The 21,792-nt window shown below is 41.5% G+C and overlaps 1 protein-coding gene across 3 annotated transcripts in view; it reads right to left on the reverse strand.

Annotated features, from left to right (window-relative positions):
- NPC1 (NPC intracellular cholesterol transporter 1) overlaps window positions 1–21,201 on the reverse strand; it is a 46,894-nt gene extending 25,693 nt beyond the window's left edge. For 2 of the 3 annotated variants that reach the window (XM_036245704.1, XM_036245705.1), the window contains exons 1-4: window positions 21,055–21,201; window positions 11,426–11,548; window positions 10,387–10,493; window positions 7,022–7,197 (exon numbers count right to left, since the gene is read on the reverse strand). In XM_036245704.1, coding sequence (XP_036101597.1) covers window positions 7,022–7,197; window positions 10,387–10,493; window positions 11,426–11,548; window positions 21,055–21,111 — 463 coding nt within the window. In that variant the 5' untranslated portion in view covers window positions 21,112–21,201. Of the gene's footprint in view, window positions 1–7,021; window positions 7,198–10,386; window positions 10,494–11,425; window positions 11,549–14,680; window positions 14,841–21,054 lie in introns of those variants that run through there. The other variant, XM_036245703.1, reaches the window with a different exon arrangement.
- Window positions 21,202–21,792: the final 591 nt, after the last annotated feature.

Here is a 21,792-nt window from a genome sequence, read left to right on the forward strand (position 1 = left end):
AATACTCTGTCATATGAATACCACATTTTGTTTATATATCAGTTGATGGATACCTGGGTTTTTCCACCTTTGGCTATCATGAATAATGCTGCTATAAATATCTGTGTACAGTTTTTGCAAGGACATGGTTTCATCTTTCTTGTGAAACTGCTGGGTCACATGGTAATTCTATGTTTAATTGCTTCAGGAACTGTCAGACTGTTTTCCAAAGTGAACGCATCATTTTGCATTCCCACCAGCAACGTATGACGCTCAGATTTTTCCACATCTTTGCCAACACTAGTTGTTACTTTTTTATTCTAGCCATCCTAGTGGGTGAGAAGTAGTATCTCGTTGTTGTTTTGATTTGCATTTTCCTGATGACTAATGATTTCAAACATCTTTTCATAAGGTTATTGGCCATTTGGCCTTGGAGAAATGTCTACTTACATCCTTTGCCTATTAATTTCTTTCTACCTTTTTTTGTGTGTGTGTGGTACATGCCCCTAGTGAGAACCGAACCCGGGACTCTCTGGTACTCAGGCCGACGCTCAACCACTGAACCAAACTGGCCAGGGCTTTCTACTTATTTTTGAGTTGTTAGAATTCTTTACATATTCTAGACATGTCCCTTATCAAATAAATGATTTGTAAATATTCTCACCTTTTCTTGATGGTATCTTTTGAAACACAAAATATTTTTATTTTTTGTTGTTGCTCATGTTTTCAGTGTCATGACCAAGATTTAACTGCCAAATCTGAGATAAAAATGTATACCTGTTCTCTTCTAAGCATTTCCTAGTTTTAGCTTACATTGAGTTCTTTGATCAATTTTAAGTTAATGTTTGTATATGGTAAGAGCTAAGGATCCAACGTCATTCTTTTGCACGTGGCTATCCAGTTGTTCCAACACCATTTGTTAAAAGACTACTATTTCCCCATTGAATGGTTTTGGAACCCTTGTCAAAAATCAGATGACCTTGCCCGGCTGATGTGGCTCAGTGGTTAAGGTCGCCGATTCAATTTACGGTCAAGGCACATGTCCAGGTTGTGGGCCTGATCCTCATCGGGGGATAGGCAGGAGGCAGCTGATTGAAGTTCTCTCTCACTGAAGTTCCTCTTTTTCTCCCTCTCCCTTCCTCTCTCTCTAAAATCAATAAAGAAAAATTAAACAAAAAAATCAGATGCCCACAGATGTATAGGTTTACAGCTGACCCTTGAAAAATGTGGTGGTTCGGGGTGCCTCCCACACCGTTGGCCCTCCATATATTTGGATTCCCAACTGCAGAGTTGACTCCTGAACAAAATGTATTTGAACTGCAATGGTCAACTGAACCATGGTCAATTAAACTGCATGGATCAACCGAAAAATATCCTTGTATAAGTGGACTCATGCAGTTCAAACTTGTGTTGTTTAAAGGTCAACTGTATTTTCAATTCTATCTCATTGTTCTATATGTTTATTCTTATTCCAATACCAATCTGTTTTGATTTCCATTGGTTGGTAGTAAAGTTTGAAAATGGAGTGTGAGACCTCCTATTTTGTTCTTTTTCGGGAGGATTGTTTTGGCTATTTGGTTCCTTGGAAGTCTGTGTGAATTTTAGAATTATTAGCCTGTCAATTTCTACATAGAAGTCAACTGGGTTCCTGATAGGGATTGCACGGAATATGTAGATCAATTCAGGCAGTACTGCCATCTTCACAATATTAAGTCTTCTAATCCACGAACGTGGGATGTCTTTCTATTTATTAAGGTTCCCTTTAATTTCTTTAAATAATGTTTCATAGTTTTAAAAGAATTTTTTTTCTTTATTGATTTTAGAAAAAGAGGAAGGGAGAGGGAGAGATGAAAACATCGATGAGAGAGAACATCAATTGGCCGCCTCCTACATGCCCCCCACTGGGAATTGAGCCCACAACCTGGGCATGTGGCTTGACCAGTAATTGAACCTGCAACCTCTTGGTTGATGCTCAATCACTAAGCCACACCAGCCAGGCTTGCATTTCTTTTGTCAAATTTATTCCTAAGTATTTTACTCTTTTTGATACTATTGTAATAGAATTGTTTGCTTAATTTCACTTTCAGATTGAACACTGTAAGTGTACAGAAATACACTTGATTTCTGTGTATATTATTTCTTTTCAATTTATCTGGCTTAAGATTCATTTTCTTTTCCTAAGTTTGAGGATTCATCTCTCATCCATTCTGGAAAATCCTCAGCCATTATCCTTTGGCTTATTGTCTCTCCCCAACTCTCTCTCGTCTTTTTTCTGGAGCACCTCACTTTATCCCACATGTCACTTCTTTAATGATCTTTATAACTCTATGCTGTTTTCTGGGTAATTCCATCACATCATCCAGCTTGCTATTTGGTTTTCAGGTTTTTATTTTATTAAATATTTCAAGCATATAGGGAATATGGAGAATACAATTCCTATTTACTCACCACCCCACTATATCAATCTTATTATTTTATTAGATTTGCCTCAACATTAAAAAAAAGACTATAGATACAATTGAAGCCCCCTCACTCCCCCCCCCCCATGACCATTCTCCCTTAAGATAACCATAATCCTAAATTTAGTGTTTATCTTCCCCATGCATATTTGGCACTTTTATGATACACAGTCATATTTGGCACTTTTATGATACACAGTCATTTAGGTTTTTAAAAATGTTTTTATTGATTTTTAGAGAGAGAGAGGAAAGGAGAGGGAGAGTGATAGAAACATTGATGAGAGAGACACATCGATCAGCTGCCTCCTGCACACCCGCAGTGGGGATTGAGCCTGCAACTCAGGCATGTGCCTTGACCGGGAATTGAACCAGTGACCTCTTGGTCCATGGGTTGATGCTCAACCACTGAGCCACACCGGCTGGGATAAACTTCAGTTTTTGAATGTCTACCATCTCGAACAATTCACCTCTCACCCAACAACCCTTTCATGCTGTTACCTGTATGATCAGTCACACATCTCTCAAGTGACAAAGAAGAGAATGCATGAGTATGAGTCAGTTTACTGCGAGTAACAGCTCAGGAAATTGTACTGTGAGTATTTTCATGTTTTTTGCTTTTGTTGCTGATTATTATTATTAAATATTCATTCTGTACATTTCATTTCCTTTTTGTTAAATTTTCATTTACATATAATGTCCTTTTTGTTTTTAAAGTGTTTATTTACAGATTAAACAGTACATTAGACATATACTATATATAAGGTTAAAACAGGGAATCACTTTGGGGGTCTGGAATTAATTCAGTTTACATTATTTCTTTTTTAAAAAAATATTTTTTCTTTATTAATTTGAGAGAGAGAGAGAGGACGGAAAGGAGAGAGAGATAGAAGCATCGATGAGAGAGAACCTCTATTGGCTGCCTCCTGCATGCCCCTCACTGGGGATTGGGTCCACAACCTGGGCACGGGCCCTGACCAGGATTTGAACTGGTGACCTCTTAGTGCATGGGTTGACGCTCAACCACTGAGCAACACCGGCCAGGCAAACATTATTTCTAATAAGAAAAAATGCTTCGGTTTTCAAACAGCTTTCTGGAACGAATTAAGTTCAAGAACTGACATTCCACTGTATTATATCCATAAATATGCAGTATTGCTTAATATAAACAACATACTACATATATTTTCTGTAACTCATTTTTAGTCAATATTTTTAAGTCATTCATGTGACTGCTGTAACTCTCATATATCTGAACAGTTTTAAGTATTCCATTATAGACTATGACTAAGCTCCAATATATTATCCATTCTCTTAATTAGCATTTAGGGCCTCTTATTTGTTAATGTTTTTATTTTAAATGGACTTTATTATTTAGAGCAGTTTAGTTCACAGTAAAATTGAGCAGAAAGTAGAGTTCCCATATAATCCCTACCGCCACACAATCACAACCTCCTCAACTATCAACAGCACCCAAGTGCAACCTATACTGACACATCATTATCACCCAAAGTCCATAGTTTACATTAGGGTTCACTCTAGGTGTTGTAAATTCTATGAGTTTTGGAAAATGTGTAATTACATGTATTCATTGTTATAGTAACAAACAGTTTTAAGTCCCTTAAAGATCCCCTGTGCTTCTCCTATTTATCCCTCTACCCCCAACCCCTGGCAACCAATGATCTTTTTTTTTAAATTCTCACCAGAAGACATTTTTCTATTTATCTTCAGATAGAGTGGGAGAGAGAGAAACACTGATGTGAGACCCTGACCAGGGCCAGGGACAAACTGCAACCGAGGTAGGTACATGTTCTTGACCAGAACTGAACCTGGGACTCATTGGTCCGCGGGTTGACACTCTAACCGCTGAGCCAAACTGGCCAGGGCCCAATGATCTTTACACTGTCTCCATAATTTTTACTTTTCCAGAGTGTTATAAATAGTTGGGATCATCCAATATGCAGCCTTTTCATACTGGCTTCCTTTACTTAGTAATATGAATGAATCTAAGGTTCCTCCATGTCTTCATAGTTTGATAGCTCATTTCTTTTTATTGCTGAATAATATTCCATCGTCTGGATATGCCACAGTTTAAAACATTTACCTACTGAAGAATATCTTGGTTGCTTCCAAGTTTTTGCAATTATGAATACAGCGTCTATAAACATCCATGTGCACATTTTTGTGTGGACATGTTTTCAACTCTTCTGGGTAAATACCAAGAAAAGTGACTGCTGGATTGTATGTAAGGGTATTTTTATTTTTCTAAAAAATCACCACACTGTTTTCCAAAGTGGCTGTACTATTTTGCACTCCCACCAGCAATGTATGAGAGGTTTCTGTGGCTCCACACGCTCCCCAGCATTTGGTGTTGTCATTGTTTTGGATTGTGGCCATTAAATAAGTATGTAGTTGCATCTTAATTTGGAATTATTATTTTAATTTGGAATTTCCTAATGACATATGATGCTGAGCATCATTTCATATGCTCATTTGCTATCCATAAATCTTCTTTGGTAAGCTGTCTGTTCAGGTCTTTGGTCCGTTTTTCAATTGTGTTGTTCTCTTTCTTACTGTTGAGTTATAAGTTCTTCATATATTTTGGGTAATAGCCCTTTATGAAATAAATCTTTTACAAATATTTTCTCCCAATCGGTGCTTGTTTTCTCATTCTCTTAATGTCTTCAATTTTTCATGATCACAGAAATGCTACAACAAGTGTTCTTATATGGCTCTCCCTGTTTATACGTACTAAGAGTTGCGCTAAGGCAGGCACCTAAAAGGGGTATTTCTGGAATGAAGGTACATCTATCTTCAACTTTGCCAGACATTGCAAAATATTTTTTAAATGGTTTTCAAACACTTGCTCCAAGTTATTGGCATTCCTATTGATACTAATTATTTATATTTATAAATCTTTTCACTTATGGTTTCTGCTTTTCCTCTCTTGTCTAGGACCCTACCTCCTCACCTTAAAGTCATAAAGACATTTTACATTTACTTCTAAAAATTTCCAAGATTAGGATTTTAATCTACATATTTTTAGTAAAATATGCAAGAATAAAAATTAGATGACTAGAATAATCAATTTTCTCACTCCATTTATCAATTAGCCCACCTTTCCCTTAATGACTTGTAACAACACTCCTGTTATATGGTATCGACTTTTCACATGTACGGTTCTGTTTCGAGACAGAATTATCTCTCTCTGTTCAGTAGACTGTCTTTTATGTCACATCTTTTGGCAAATTTATTTCTAGGTATCTTACTTATTGTTGCTTTTGTAAATAGAGGACTTATCCTATAAAATTTTTTGGTTATATTTTTAATTAATCATTACAATTAAAGTTGTATATTGCTCTTCTAATCAACAACGTTGTCAAATTCTTATTCTCTTATTTTATAGATTATTCTTGGGCAAATTCTTTTTTTTATCCTCACCCGAGGACATTTTTGCACTTATTTTCAGATAGAGTGGGAGGGATAGAGGGAGGAAGAGAGAAAGAGAGAGAAACATTGATGTGAGAGAGACACATCAAGTGTTGTCACCCATATGACCCCAACCGGGGCCGGGGACAAACTGCAACCAAGGCACGTGTCCCTAGTAGGAACTGAATCTGGGACTCTCTGGTCAGCGGGCTGATGCTCTAACCACTGAGCAAAACCGGCCTGGGCTTGGGCACATTCTTTATGTAACTGTGTCAATCTGCTGCTTATCTTCCAGTCATTTTAAATGATTATTTCTCATTAATATATTCAGTTGAATCTACTTCTAATCTGTTCATTCCTTTTTCCTAGTATCTTACTCCTTAAGAATTATTTCATCTCACCCAGCCAGTGTGGCTCAGTGGATTGAACATCGTCCCATGGACTGAGAAGTTGCAGTCGATTCCCGGTCAGGGCACATGTCTAGGTTGCAGGCTCGAACCCCAGTAGGGAGCGTGTAGGAGGCAGCCCATCAATGTTTCTCTCTCATGTCAATGTTTCTCTCTCACATCGATGTTTCTCTCTCTAAAAAAAAAAAATCAATAAAAACATATTAAAAATGAAAAGAATTATTTCATTTCAATGAGTTTCACAAACATTATGTGATCTTTTTCAGATTGTTTTATTATTTCTAGTTGTTGGGGTACCCTTTACCCTGTTCATTACACCTGTTTACTTTCTCTTATGGCAATCTGTTTCTTCATAGTCAAAATCTCCTCTCCTCTGCCAACTAGTTCTATCTAGCCTTTCACCCACTCGCCTTAGTCTTGTAGTAATTCATGTAGTTACACAATTCACATCCAATAGAACCACAGTTCCACTGGTTTCTAAAATGTACAGAAGTAAATTTGCATGCACTAAAAGTTCTCATGTGGGAACTTACAGTTAGGAAGGAGTTAAAGCAAATCTCTCCTTTAAGGAGATTGTTTTATAAGTTGTGGTTCAAGTCACAGGATATAAGCAAAGCAACAATATACATTTCATGGCCAATGGAACTAAAAATTGTCACTTTCACATAGTTGACAGGACAACAGAAAGAATAACTTGATCCACTGCCCTGATACTAACTGTAAAAGAGAAATAAGTAAAAGTTTACTTACCATTGGCAAAACTCTCTCCAACATAGAACTGTAATTCTTTTACGTTTGTTTTGTTCTGGTGTGTAACAGGATCAACATAATCTTCAGTTTCTGTAACATTCAGAAACTGACTTTGTCGAGGGCTACATGTCAGCTCACAAAACAGGTTCATTAGGTTATAAAAACAGGATGGACATCTAAAGAAAAAGTAATCATATTTTGTATGTCAGATAATAGGACCAACAAAACAATGATTTAAAATAGACAAAGCATATTTAAAATTTATTGCAAAATGAAGAATGAATTACTATCATGAGGACACACTAAACTCAGCAATTCTTTTTTTTTTTTTTTAAGTGCCTTATTTTTTTTCCTTTATTAATTTTAGAAAGCAAGGAAGGAAGAGGGAGAGAGAGATAGAAACACTGATGAGAGAGAACATCAACTGGCCATCTCTTGCATGCCCCTCACTGGGGATCGGGCCCACAACCTGGGCATGTGTTCCGACTGGGAATCAAACCGGCAGCCTCTTGGTGCATGGGTCGATGCTCAACCACTGAGCCACACCAGCCGAACTAAACTCAGCAATTCTAAACCAAAAACCTCACTTTAAAATAAAGACACTTCTCTAAAAACTGCCCTAATTACTACATTTATGCTGTCCAGATGTAATTTCAAAAAGAGCAAAATGCTTCTCTGAATTCTGCACTTTATAATTTAGAGAATTGTTTTCTTTGACTTGAAGCTAAAGGGACTTAGAAGCATCATGGTGACAATTCTGATTAAGGGGGAAAAAAAGGGAAAATGAGATTTACACAACAGAATGCTCATCTGTTCTACTGAAGGTCTCTCTTCCAAGCCCAGATAATCCCGAGGTCCTCACTAACAGAAGAGGATTTCCTGCGACTCAGGAAGGAGAGAGAGCAGCGGTGGTCTCTGGCCGCGTGCGTTTCAGCAGCACTCAGGCTTTCAGGAGAACCACAAGCTCTCTGCTGTCCTTCACGTTCGAAGTTTAAGCTCCTAATGTTGACTAGTTATGTGGCAAAAGAACTCTCTCTCCTCTTCGGTTCACAGCTATCTACAAAAACTATTGCTTCAGCCCTGGCTGGTTTGGCCCAGAGGTTAGAGCATTGGCCCAAGGACCAAAGAGTTGCTGGTTCGATTCTGGTCAAGGGCACGTACCTCAGTTGCAGTTTGGTCCCAGCCCTGGTCATGCGGGAGGCAATCAATTGATGTGTCTCTCTCACATCAATGTTTCTCTCTCTCTCTCCCTCACACTATCTGAAGATAAATGGAACAATATCTTCGGGTGAGGATTAAAAAACAAACAAACAAACAAATGATTGCTTGATTAGACCTTCATTCTTGCGATTCAACCAATCAAGACTGCTCTGATCCAGTCCAGGTGACCACTCAGGACATAGAACAAGGAAGGTGTGGTCCCAACCTTCAAAGCCTCTGGTATAGTGAAAGAGCAGACACACACACTGACCCTCTTTCAGGAGTCTTGTGCTTTACTGTGACAAAAACAGGAATGGCAATGACACCATTTATCACAAAAATCACTCTTGTGGTGCACAATTTTCTATCACTTTCCATAAATTACAAGCCTCCTTCCATGTTACATTTAATCTCTACAATCATTAATTTGACAGCTGCTTGTTATTCTATATATTAGCTTCTCATTAGCTGCTGTTATGGATAAAGCTTTGGTACTTCTGACAACATGGAGAAAACTTGGTTAACTTTTGCCATCCACAATGCCTAACCTACAGCACGTGCTAAAGAAATATATTTTGACTGAATGGTGGCTCCATTCTGGCTCCAACAACACCTACCAACCGTCCACAGGGTATGCTGGCCAAATTAGATTCTTAACTTTCAATCTGTTATTATATTGTATGTTGCCCTGAAAGGACAATTTAGGGATTATTTTCCACTCTATAACATTAATTTAAACTTCTGGGAAGAAGCTGCAATTCCCCAGTGGATGCCAACTTGGGCCCTGTCACCTGCAGTGATACCTGTACTAATATCTGCACAGAGAAGCATTTCCCTCTCGCCATATGTCCTTCCCATACACCTTTATCAGGCTGCTTAAATGCAAAACATTTAGAAAGGTATCACAATGTGCTTTCTTTTTTTTTTTTTTATCCTTACCCGAGGACATTTTTCCATTTTTTTTGTTCAGATAGAGCAGGAGGGAGAGAGAGAGAGAGAGAAACATCGATGTGAAGGGACACATCGAGTGGCTGCCACCCGCACGACCAACCAGGGCCGGGGACAAACTGCAACCGAGGTACATGCCCTCAGCGGAACCGAACCCGGGTCTCTCTGTACCGCAGGCCGACGCTCCAACCGCTGAGCCAAACCGGCCAGGGCCACAATGTGCTTTCTAAAGTCCACCATTAGCTTGTCCTTTTGCACATTTGAGAATTCTTGCATAAGCTTAGATAAGAACATCTATTATGTGACTCTTTTCACTGCCCTCGTCATAGAAAACAGATTGGACAGCAAACTAATTTTGACAAAACTAGCCAACTATGCCAGAACAATCTTGTTAACAGCTACCAAAGGCCAGCTCTACTGAGGACTGGGCCTATATCTAGCACATCGCGTCACCATAGGAAGAGAGAACCACGTGCAAACCAGGGGAGGTGGAGAGAGGGAGTCGACCCAGAGAATTTCATAGATGAGGGTCTTGGGTCTGAACCTACAGCGCAAAGAGGCTTAAGTGTGAAAGGACCTAGTTCTCAGTGCAGATAAATCCAAGTGTCAATTCTGAATGTAACAAGGAAAAAAAGTAAGTCTGATAATTAATACTTTATCAGAAAGTATTCATTATTTTTGAGAAGTCATAAGCTTGCTTTCTTAAAAAAACAAAAACTTTTTTTTTTCTCTTGCATTTATCTTCAGATAGAGTAGGAGGGAGAATGGGAGGAAGAGAGAGAAACACCGATGTGAGAGAGACACATCGAGTAGTTGTCACCCACATGACTCCAACTGGGGCTGGGGACAAACTACAACCGAGGTACATGCCCTTAGTGGGAACCGAACCCAGAACTCTCCAGTCCACAGGCCGACACTCTAACCACTGATCCAAACCGGCCAGGGCCAAAAAGAAAAACTTTTTAAAGGAAATCAGAATGTTACCTGTTAGGAAGTACGATAAGGCCTTGCTTAGTGTCCTTGTTAGGCTCTGTGACTTTAAGTGAAACGGCATATAATGAAACCAATTTTATCACAGAGTAATTGATGCAAACAAGAACTAAGTTCCTACTGCATCTCAGTGATGTTATAACAAAATGACATTGAACGAAATGACGTTATTAAGGACCTGCTGAACCTAAAAGCCATTTTTTCTGTTTGCCTGGCAGTCAACCTACCTGGACAGAAACTGTAGAGGCAGCTGCAGGTTGCCTTTTAGTGTCTGAAGCTGCTGAACATCACAACAAAGACTGACATTGTCAAAGAAGAATCCTGGACAGAGTTCCTTTTGGGTGAGAAAGCATGGATATCAGAGTAGCATAGGTAAATAAGGGCAAGCACTACTCAGTGAAATAAGACAATTTCATTCACATAATCCTTTTAAGTATGCAAGGAAAAGACATCTATTTGTGAAGTTCTTGAAGAATTCTTTTAAAAGGCTATTAATTTACTATTTCTGAACTAGGGATTCACAAATGTAGAGACATTTCAAGGTTTTTCTCATTTGGAAGCTCATTCACCTCCCTTGAACAATCATTTTACCTCTTCTTGTTTCGTTGTTGAAGGTGAACCAGAATGCTACTATCTATTTCCATTAGTCACTCCAGGGAAAGTCAGTGCCTTTCATAATTCTGACCAAAGGAGCAAGGACATCTTGGAGACCCGCTGCTATGTCAACTTGATTTAGATTACTTACACTTCTAAAACTAGTCTTTTCACCTTGATTCTCCCAATTATTTTCTAATATCCCTTTGTATCAGGGATGGTAAAAGAGACAGCAGAAAACGGGGTGGTAGCCAAAGTTCTCAGGCTCTTGGTGGAAAACAAAGGAATCACTGCAATGAACAGAGGACAAGGAAGTCACAGCCACTCAGCAACCTAGTCCATTCAAGTTCTAAAATCCAGGGACCAGAAAAAGCTGACTTCTAATATATTTTGAAGAAGCTACAAAGAGCACATCTGAGGTACCAAAGTCAGTCCCTAAAAAGTAACCTCCTAATGGGAAACTTCAAGAGAAAGGCAAAGTCAGCTCCAGAAAATGAAATCTCTGGAGTTGTTTTACCTTCTGTCATCATGCACTACACGTAAGTTTGGGATAAGAGTTAAGCCCATTGGTGTTTCACCTCAACCCCTACCCCACAATAAGATTTAAGATATAATTACAGGGGGTCTCGGATTAGCATTTTATGTTCCCAATGTCCAAGATAATGAACTTACCTGCACTAGGTCATACCCGTCCTTTGGCAGTGGTTTTGGTGGCCCAGAATATCTGCAATTGTACCTCTTATCTCCAGATGCAATTCCACACTCTCCATACCAAACACAGGACTGTGAAAACACCTGCAGAAAGTCAACACAAAACAGTTCACCAGGGCCTCAAGGGTAAAACGAATTATCAACAGCAAAAAGGACCCACTCAAGCACTATTATAGAACCTTCCAATGTTACCTGTAAAATGAGGTAACAGCAAGAGGCATTGGTTATTTTAATATTTTGAAAAATATTAAAGTAGACCAAATGCCCTCCATCCCCCCAAAAAACTTGGAAAGTAAGTCAGTGAAGTAGGTAACAGAAACTACTTATTTACATGATTTCTACCTGCCAGTTTATTTGTTCATAAGAGAAAGCTATACAGTTCCATGTAAGAATTACTAAGAATCAGAATCTCGGAACACAGCATGTGAGTTCATGATTACTAAGGTACTATTTTGCACATATGAATAATGAACTATGAGCTCTAAACAATGAAAGAACCTTCTCATATCTTTAGGTTCAATAATAGCAGTACATCATGACTAACATGAAGAACTAAACCACAAACATCAATAAACCATAAGTAAAAAGCAGCAATAAAAATGAACACTTTGTCCTTAAGAAGACAGTAAGGAATGTACTAATTTTAAGGAAAATCACCTCATCAATCTTAAAAGAAAAATTTTAAACCTCTTATGTAAAGATTTCTCAAGAGCCACTCATATCCCTCATGTGAGAGTCACAAGGCTGTCAGAAAATTCAGAAGGGTGGGGGTGCAGCGTGAATCATCGTGTCGGCTGGTCACCGAGCTCTGCCAAGCTGGCCAGGGCCACAGGACTGCACAACCTTGCAATCAATTGTCCCCTAGGGAAACAGAGGCATTGAGAAGTAACCAGGCTCCCAAGACACCTGGTGGAAAAGCCATTTTAAAAAACTGAGTAGTCCGACCAGTGCGGCTTAGTGGTTGAGCACTGACCCATGCACCAAGTCACTGGTTTGATTCCTGGTCAGGACGCATGCCCAGGTTGTGGGCCTGATTCCCAGTGCAGGGCATGCAGGAGGAGGCCAATTGAGGTTCTCTCATCGATGTTTCTATCTCTCTCTCCCTTCCTCATTCTCTAAAAAAATCAATTAAAAAAAATTTTTTTTTTTTTTTAAAAAAGGAGCTTTAAAAAGAAAGTCATATGTTTAGGCCACAAGGAAGTGACAAGTATTCAAGTATTCAGCACCACATACCAAACCTTTGGTGAGATACTGCAAAATTCCAACACCATTTCTATGCAAAAAGAATCACAATTATTTTCATAAGGTTAGCAATTCTAGGGAATTGTTCTTTCCAAGATTCTGGGTTTCCAACTAAAAGGTCAGTATCCATCTACTGAAGTTTGAAAGGCAAAAAAGCGGACCAGGAGACAGCAATGCAGATACTAACATGTAATTTAAATAGAAGAAACCCCTCCCTAGACCTCACAGTATTCTCAACAGACCAGCAGGGCCTTGGGAGGAGCGGGGGGAGTGGGGGCACTGTGCCAGTCTGGCTCGTCACCCTCTGGAGTGGCAGAAATCCAGTCAACAAACCACAATCATGACTAGCAGGATGGGCGTCTGGAGTCTACGTTCCCCTTTCTCAGCACTCAGCGCTTTAAAAAATAAAAAAGATGACCCAATGCTGTTTGGTTCCTAATCACAAAGATCATCCTTTTAAAATCTACATCATTTGTTTCAAAGCAAAGTTTCACCCAGCTGGCAGAAGAGAGGGGGAGGGGAGAGTTCTCAATAAATGTGCTTGTTAAGGCCAATCGCAACTGGAGAAGGTACTCAAATCTTGCTGAGCAGTTTTCCTGCCTCTGAACTGTGTAGCTCATAACCACCGCTCATTCATCGGTGTGAAGATCCGATGAGGGAAATAAACATGGAAGTACTTGGTAAACTTGGAAGCACTATACAAATGTAAGGAATTATTATTAACGCCTTGCAACTGTTTGGGACCTCAGCCTCAGCAAAGAGGTTTCACAAACATGAAGAAAATAAAATACCCGAGGTTTCTTTGGGCCCAGGAAAACTGGGCTTGACTCAACATTCTTAGGTTTGCTTCCCAAAGTCATCCTGCCTAAAGTAGCAGCCCAGCAGCCCTAAGCCAGTGGGGCCCAAAGAACTTGCAAGCCACTTACTGTGTGCTAGGCATGGTTTGAACTGCTCTTCATATATTAACCTAATAAATCCTCACCATGAGTTGATGAGGGAGGTGCTATTATTACACCTTTACCTCCCTGTGAGCCTTCCTGACCCACCCAGACATAGTCCAGCGTCCAGACACTTGCTAAGTATGCCTGTTAGCTTCCTTAATCCTCAGATCTGTGAAGCTGGCACTAAAATAACACCATTTTACAAAAGAGGAGACAGGGTTGCATAGGTAAAGTGACTCATCTAAGGTCAGATCTAAGAAATGGCAGAGCCAGACCCTATCCAAACCCTGGCTGATTAGGAAGCCGGAGCTCTTAACTCTTCACACTGCACTGAGGGTCACTCCTCAGTGGACCAGTGGCTTGGTCATCCTCATCACTGAATCCCACCAGCTGGCATCTGAACAATTAGATTTTCCGTCTCCTAATCACCACAGCACAGTGGGTGGTCAGGACTTGATCAACAAAGAGTCCAGATGCACCTGAAGATCCCGGACTGTCAGGGCAGCACGTGCCGACAGGACCAAGGGTACGATATGCAATCAGGGGCTCATGCACAGGCCACTCACTTCCTTTCTAAGCAAAGCACCTGATAACAAAAGCAGGGTGTCTGGCTGAAAGTTGCCTTTACTATGATACAGGAACACCTGGTACGGATTTCATGTCAATAAATAACATTTACTTGGGGAAGAAAGTATTAAGGCCAATAGTGAAATAAAACACACTGATGGTTGAGGTCTGCTGGAGCCAAAAGGCATGTGATCAAATGTGAGCTCAGTTCTGGAGATGACTAGTAGTGATGGTTGTACAAAAATGTGACATAGTATCACTGAATCACACACTTAAAAATGGTTAATTTTATGTTACATGTTTTTTATCACAAAGTAAAACATGAGCTCAGATGTCCTTCACCACAGAAAGAAAAGCCTGGTGGCATGGATCGCAAAGAACGGTTCTGTTACATTCTGATGTTAAACAGAGAAATGACAGTCCACACAGGATCGAAGACTATGGGGCTGGTCGTCACTTGACATACCCAGTTTCCAAAATCAGTTCTTGTTAAAGCTCCACTTTGGGGTCCAAGTCTAAAGAATGATGATAATTCTTCACAGGTCATCTCGGGGTCATTGATCAATCTTATAAAGCTATTCATAATCACAAGAACTATCTTATGCAAGCATTTGAAAATGTTGCCAATTCCTAAAATGTTAAAAGTAAATGATTGTTTTTATTTTAATTACCGAATCAACACCCATTTAGCAGAAATACAGGTATACCCTATTTTATTGTGCATAAATACAGGCATACCCCATTTTATTGTGCGTAAATACAGGCATACCCCGTTTTATTGTGCATAAATACAGGCATATCCTGTTTTATTGTGCTTAAATACAGGCATACCCTGTTTCATTGTGCATTGCTTTATTACGCTTCATAGATGTTGCAGTTCTTACAAATTGAAGGCAAGACCCTCCAACAGTAAAAAGACTGCAACTCGCAGTATCGTAGTGGTCTGAAACTGAATCCTAAATATTTCCAAGGTACGCCTGTATTCAAACAGCACAGGTGTTCATAAAATAACACTGAAAACTCCTCCTCAGTTCTCCATCCCCTACTCCGTTTCTTAGACTTAACCAGAGCTAACTTATTAGATCTAGGTCTTCTAGGCCTTTAATTTCTACTATTGGCAAACCTGTACAGATGTAAAGCCACAAACACATACAGTAAGTGCGGTGACTTTTAAATCGCTTTTTCACAAAACCTTGACTACCCTCCACAGTTGGCTTTTGGCTCTACCTGCCCCACCCTTAACTGTATCTATCTGGGTCTGCAGCCCCACTTTTTCCACAGGTTTCAGTCCCACCCATGCCGGAACATCCTCCCTCTCACAAACCTTTCCTGATACTCCCTGTCTCCACTAAATCTAACTCTGGCTCCTGTCCAGGTGCTCCCCGGACCACGTGAGCTGTCCTGGAGCAGAGGCAGGTCAGCCCAGGCAGCACGTGGCCTGTGTTCAGGGCATCCATCCTCACTGCTCAAGTCAGCAGGTGTTCTGTGCCCAGAGCTCTGGTGAGCATCCCTGTCCAGGGAATGGACAGACTTTTCCTTAGAGGGCCAGCTATTAAATATTGTAGGCTATGGGCCATAAGGTCTCTGTGGTAAATACTCAACTCTGCCTGTTGTCGCTCAAAAGGAACCATAGACTTTTGGTAAATGATGAGCATGGGCATGTTCCAAGCACAGTTTATTCACAACATCCTCTGGCCAGGCCATACTTTGCTAGCTCCTGCTCCAGGATCAACAGAATTTATATTTGTGAGAATTACAAAGTTGTGTACGTGGGAGATGTTGCAAGAGTATTTTCTTGCTTTTGTCTTGACTCCCTCATGAGACCATAAATTCTAAAGGGCAGAACACAACTGTTATATTTCTTTAGAAATTCCCTAGAGTACCCCATTCAGTTTTCACTAATTCAGAAACCATCAAAACTTATGAGTTAAGGAGTTCAAATGGATTATATAAAAAGGTAAAAAATGGTAACTGCTGGTTGTTTTAGCTTTAACTCAGAATGTAGTAGTTAGAGGGCTAGACCATCTTTACTTTTAAAAGTTAGGTCATGTGGATATTTCACAACATAGTCCAGAGTTTAATTATTGGGTATTTGACAGGTTAGGGAAGTTTCTTTCAATAATAATAACAACAACAACAACCCGGCCGGTGTGGCTCAGTTGGTTGAGTGTCATCCCCTGCACAAGGTCATCAGTTTGATTCCCGGTCAGGGAACATGCCTGGGTTTCAGGCTCCTTCCTCAGTAGGGGTGGGTGCAGGAGGCAGCTGAACGATGTTTCTCTCTCATTGATGTTTCTCTCTCTCTCTCTCTCTCTCTCTCTCTCTCTCTCTCTCTCTCCCTCCCTCCCTCCCTCCCTCCCTCCCTCTCCCTTTCCCTCTCCTTTCCTTTGTCTCTAAAAAATAAATCAATAAAAACATTTTTAAAAATTAAGAATAATAGCTCTGGCCAGTTTGGCTCAGCGGTTAGAGCGCCAGCCTGCGGTCCTGAGAGACCCGGGTTTGGTTCCCGCTAAGGGCATGTACCTTGGTTGCAGTTTGTCCCCGACTCTGGTCAGTCGTGCGGGTGGCAGCCACTCGATGTGTCCCTTCACATCGATGTTTCTCTCTCTCTCTCTCTCTGTTCCTCTCTCTCCCTCCCACTCTACCTGAACAAAAAATGGAAAAATGTCCTCGGGTGAGGATAAAAAAATAAAAAAAAATTAAGAATAATAATTTAGGAAAGGCTAAAAAAAAATGCCCCTTCTGCTGTATGTCAGCATATCTTGTCATATGGAGAAGCTCTGAACATCAGCAACAGGATCCTATACACCAGGTTGCCTTTAGACAATCCAGACGAATCATGTATTAAGTAACTCATATTCAAATGCTTACTGAACATCAACCATGTTCAGTAGGCACAAAGTTACATGATTTGTTCCTTACTTCCTCGTTTATTTCTCAGACTCTACCCCACCCCCACTATGGAGTAGTATTGCACCCTTTTATGGGTAAGGAAACTAAGGCTAGGCGAAGATTCTCTGAGGTCACATTAGCGACAAAACCAGTAATGAGAACTGAGGTTCTGAGTGCCAAGTTAAGCATTCTCCATCCTATGCCCTGTCCCCACCCCCCAGGCTGCTTCACTGCTCACACTCCAGCTCGGTTTGTACACAAGATACATCCTCAGATTTTGGCAATTCGTGAGAGATAGGCTGTCCTTTCTGTTATAATCCTACACAAGTATCCTTCTTTCTACACAAATTTATCCACATGTAGAAATGAATACCACTTACATCTTTTTTTTAGTCCTCACCTGAGGATCTTTTCCCATTGACTGTTTTTTCCCCAGATATAGTGGAAGAGAGGGAGGGGAAGAGAGAATAAAAGAGACACATCAATGTGAGAGAGACACATTGATTGGCTTTCTCCTGCACGATCCTGACCGGGGTCAGGGATCAAAGCCACAACCGAGGTATGTGCTATTGACCAGGCATCAAACCCAAGACCCTTCCGTCCAATGCTCTAACCACTGAACAACCAGCCAGGGATAATTTTTCTTTAACGGCTTTTTTTTTTTTTTTTTTAAGTTTTCTTGCCAAAGCAAATATTTCAAAGACTGAAAATAAGAGGCATAGTCCAAGCATAGAAAAACCTGTTTGGCCACAGTTGGTCATTGATCACCACCCAGAAACCAAGTGCAAATCCAATTCTCCACTGGCCTCTGAAGCCCTCCTCCATCCTACCCTCTCACCAGAACTCACGAAAGCCCAATGATTTGGTGATTCAGAAAAGTGAGAGTCCTGGCCATACTGGAGATAGCAAAATACAGTTCTTGCCCTCAAGGAGCCTGCAATTTAAACACAATTTCTCTATCTTTCCACAAGCACACTGAAAAGCAGGCATAGCTGTTAATCGGATTTGACAGAAGAGGAAACTGAGGCTCCAGGGAATCACTGGCTTGCCCAAGATCACTCTTGGTAAGAGGAAGAGTCAAGACCCACATCCAGGTCTTTTAACTCAAAGTCTTTTGCTAGGCAGTAAATGCTGCTGCAGAAGTTTCCACAAAGATTTAGAATTTCAGAGGGAAGGCATTCTAGATGGGGAAACAGGATGACGAATGTCACGAATGATGAAGCACTGGAACTGGGCCTTGGAAGATGGGCAGAGTTTTGATAGCAAGTAGTTTATTTGGCTGCAGAGATGATGCCCTTCATAGAGCTGTGGGTACAAGGGCAGAAAGGGGCACCTGAGATCAGATTAAAGATGGTCTGACCCAGGCTTCTGCAGTAGGTAATGTGTCATCCTTAAAATACCCTGCAAAGCATCCTTTTTTAGAGGCTGGGTTACCCAGGAAAGAGAGATCATACTGTCTTCATGACTAGAGGGATTCTTTGTTCTGGGTAATATAACAAACACTGAAGGAATACAAAGACCTATTCAGCAAGTGGCTTTCTTTCTGCCCACTTGCTAAAATAAAAAACCTATTTTCCCTTGATTATTTATGTTGGTAGAACATCTGATCACAGCATCAATCAAGGAGTAGGATAGACTGGGAAAGATTACCCACATTCACTCCATTTTCAGGTGATTATTCTTCAATGCTCTCAGGCCAAAAAAGTAAACCATTCCCAATCTCAGGAAAAGCCATTTTAATGGCTTCATTCCTACCCAGGCCTCACTATGTTCCAAGTTCCTCAAGAAAAAGCTTATAAAAATACACACACACACACACACAATTTCTCAGAACTGCACATGTTATTTGGATGACCACAAGGTTGTTGTTGTTGTTGTTTTTTAAAAAAAAAACAAACCCATGCAGTCTAGTAATGTTATTGTAAAAATCATCTGTAAAAATTAAAAATTAAGAAAAGCAAAAATTGCCCTGGCCAGTTTTGCTCAGTGGTTAGAGTGTCAGCCTGTGGTCCCAAGAGACCCGGGTTCGGCTGCCACTAAGGGCACGTACCTCAGTTGCAGTTTGTCCCCAGCCCTCATTGGGTCGTGCAGGTGGGCAGCCACTCGATGTGTCCCTTTCATGTCAATGTCTCTCTCTCTCTCTTACCCCTCCTCCCACTCTATCTGAACAAAAAAGTGGAAAAATGTCCTCTTGTGAGGATAAAACAAAAAAGAAGAGCAAAAACCCCTCCAAAATGTATTTTAAGCCTTTAAAGGTCAGTTAGTCTATAATTCTGTGACAGAACTCTATTAGTGCTCAGACTGCACCTAGATGAGCTGCTATCATAGGTAAGAATTCTGAGAACAGATTGCCCCCTCCCCCCAACCTGTTCGGGTATTCTAAAAGCTTCTGCAGACTTGAAGCAGTTAATTTATAAAATAACAATAGGAGTTTTTCCAGTTAGGCTTCACAGACCTGTTCAAGGCTTCCAGGTGTTTTGCAAGAGACTCGTGACCAACCCTCTGGCCAACCTCAAAAATGCTAGGAGGAGAGGGGATCTAGCCATCAGCTGGGATACTACCTCCAAGTAAAAGGATTTCAGAGTTAAGTGAAAGCTACTTAACAATGTGAAGCCTGCCTATGAGATCCTGACCTAACACTCTAGAGAAATTGAACAGCTGTATTTTCTGTAAGGCACAAGATTTCTATTTCTTGAGTTTTTACTGAAGTGGTAAGGTCTCTCCATATATCATGTTACTTAATAATGCTTACAATCCTATGAGGTATTGTTTATCTTCAGAAAAAAAACAAAGTGCTAGTGAGTGGTCTACCTGCTCACCACCTTCTGGAAACCTGCTTTCCTCCGCCTCTCCTCCCAACCAGGCACCACAAGCCCAGACTGCTGGGAATCCCCCACATACACAACTCTTGGGCCCTTACTGGGTCAGCATCCCCTATCCACTTCTGAGAACATAAGTTGAAGGAGGGGTTTTTCTAGTCCTGGGTAAACTCTTGATCTGCCTTCCCTGTGATTCATTACCCCCTCATTGCCAACGCCCCTATAAGTGGGCGCCAGGGCACAGGATTTCCAGAGGTCACTCTTCCATCCTGTTCTGGTTTAATCAGCGATATATCTTTAGACATTCCGTCCTCCCCACCACCACCCGCGCCGCCCCAGCCGCCCTCTCCCAGTTTTCAAACAGAAAACTGTACACACACAAAAAGCAGTGAGGCACTCATACCCAAGAAGGCAAAGCTGACCTAGGGAAACCAGGCCATCGAATTTCAGTCCCCATTCTGTGGCTAGTACTGCGACAATGGGAAAGTCAATTACCCCCAGGTGGGTCTCAGTTTCCAAACATGTGAAAGGGAGTTGATAAGAAGCAACTTGCACTCTTTAGAAGACCGAGCTGACTTATTGTCAATTACGTAGAACTGTCCCAATTTGGTGCTTGACGAATTGTTTCCTTTCTTTACCTTCCCTTACACCTTCATCTTTAGGAGAGGAGTAGGGGAAACAAAGTGGTAGGAGCTTCTAAAGAAATCTATAAAGAGTTGGTAGGTATGTGGCAGAATTAAGAGGAAAAAAAAAAAAGGGTCAGGTTAAATAAGATCCCTATCCCTCTCTACCCATTTTCCTTCTTTCCTGTGATTCCACATCCTCAACCCAGAAATTAGGTGACCACAGCCAAAACGAGGTGAAAACAGGCCAACCAGGAGCTCCTAGTTGCCACCCTCTTCCAGAGCGCAAGGAAAAGTGCGTGGCCGGAGAAAGAAATCAGAGGGATGGGGTTCTCCAGGGACTCCATCGTCAGAGCAACTTCCCCAGGACCAGCTGGACCTGCGACCCTTCGGGGGACGGGGGCGCCTGAACCGCTGCACGGCCCGCCGCCCTCCAGGACTCCCACCCGGGCCCGCCACCCCGACACGACCCCCACAGCCCACCGGGGTCCCGAGCGGCCGCTCACCTGCGCCCAGCACAGCGGCAGCAGGAGGAACCCCAGGGCCAGGCCGTGCGCACTCATGCTGCCGGGGCACGAAGCTACGGACCTCCGCGGAGGCTCGGCTCGGCTCGGCCCAGCTCGGCTTGGGCCGGAGTCACCGGCTCTCTCAGAACCCGGTCCGGCGTAGGGAGAAAACAAGACCCAGCAACAGCGGGCTGCGTGCGCAGGTCAGGAAGGAAGAGGCGTAATCAGCTCCTCCCCTTCTGGGCGGTGCCGCTGCCCGCACGTTCTGGGACAGGGCCAATCCGGGGAGGGCGGGGACAGGGGCGGGTCCGAGCTGTGGCCTGAGCCGGGCACCTGACCGTGCTTCCCGAACCTCCTGGAGTGCCAGTTCTGCGTTTCTCTGCGCTGCTGCAGCTGGGAGCCAGCGTGGGGCCAAGGACTCCCCGACCAGGGCAGCTTAACTTCTGGGATTTTATTTTAAATTAATTAATTAATTTATTTTTAGAGAGAAACATGGATGTGTTGTTTTACTTGTTTATGCATTCATTCGTTGATGTTTGTATGTGCCCAGACCCAGGGTTGAACTCTCAACCTTAGCATACCTGGAGAAGGCTCTATTCAACTGAGCTATTCGTCTGGGCAGGGCCGTTTAACTTCTGGAATCTGGGCTGGGATTAATATTTCTGGAGTATCAACAGTGGGTGGTTATCATGCTTTAAATTCATGTCTCCCCTTTTTGTCTTTTTGTTTGGTTGGAAA

The sequence above is a fragment of the Molossus molossus genome, unplaced genomic scaffold (genome assembly GCF_014108415.1).
Source record: "Molossus molossus isolate mMolMol1 unplaced genomic scaffold, mMolMol1.p scaffold_m16_p_6, whole genome shotgun sequence".
NCBI lineage: Eukaryota > Metazoa > Chordata > Mammalia > Chiroptera > Molossidae > Molossus > Molossus molossus.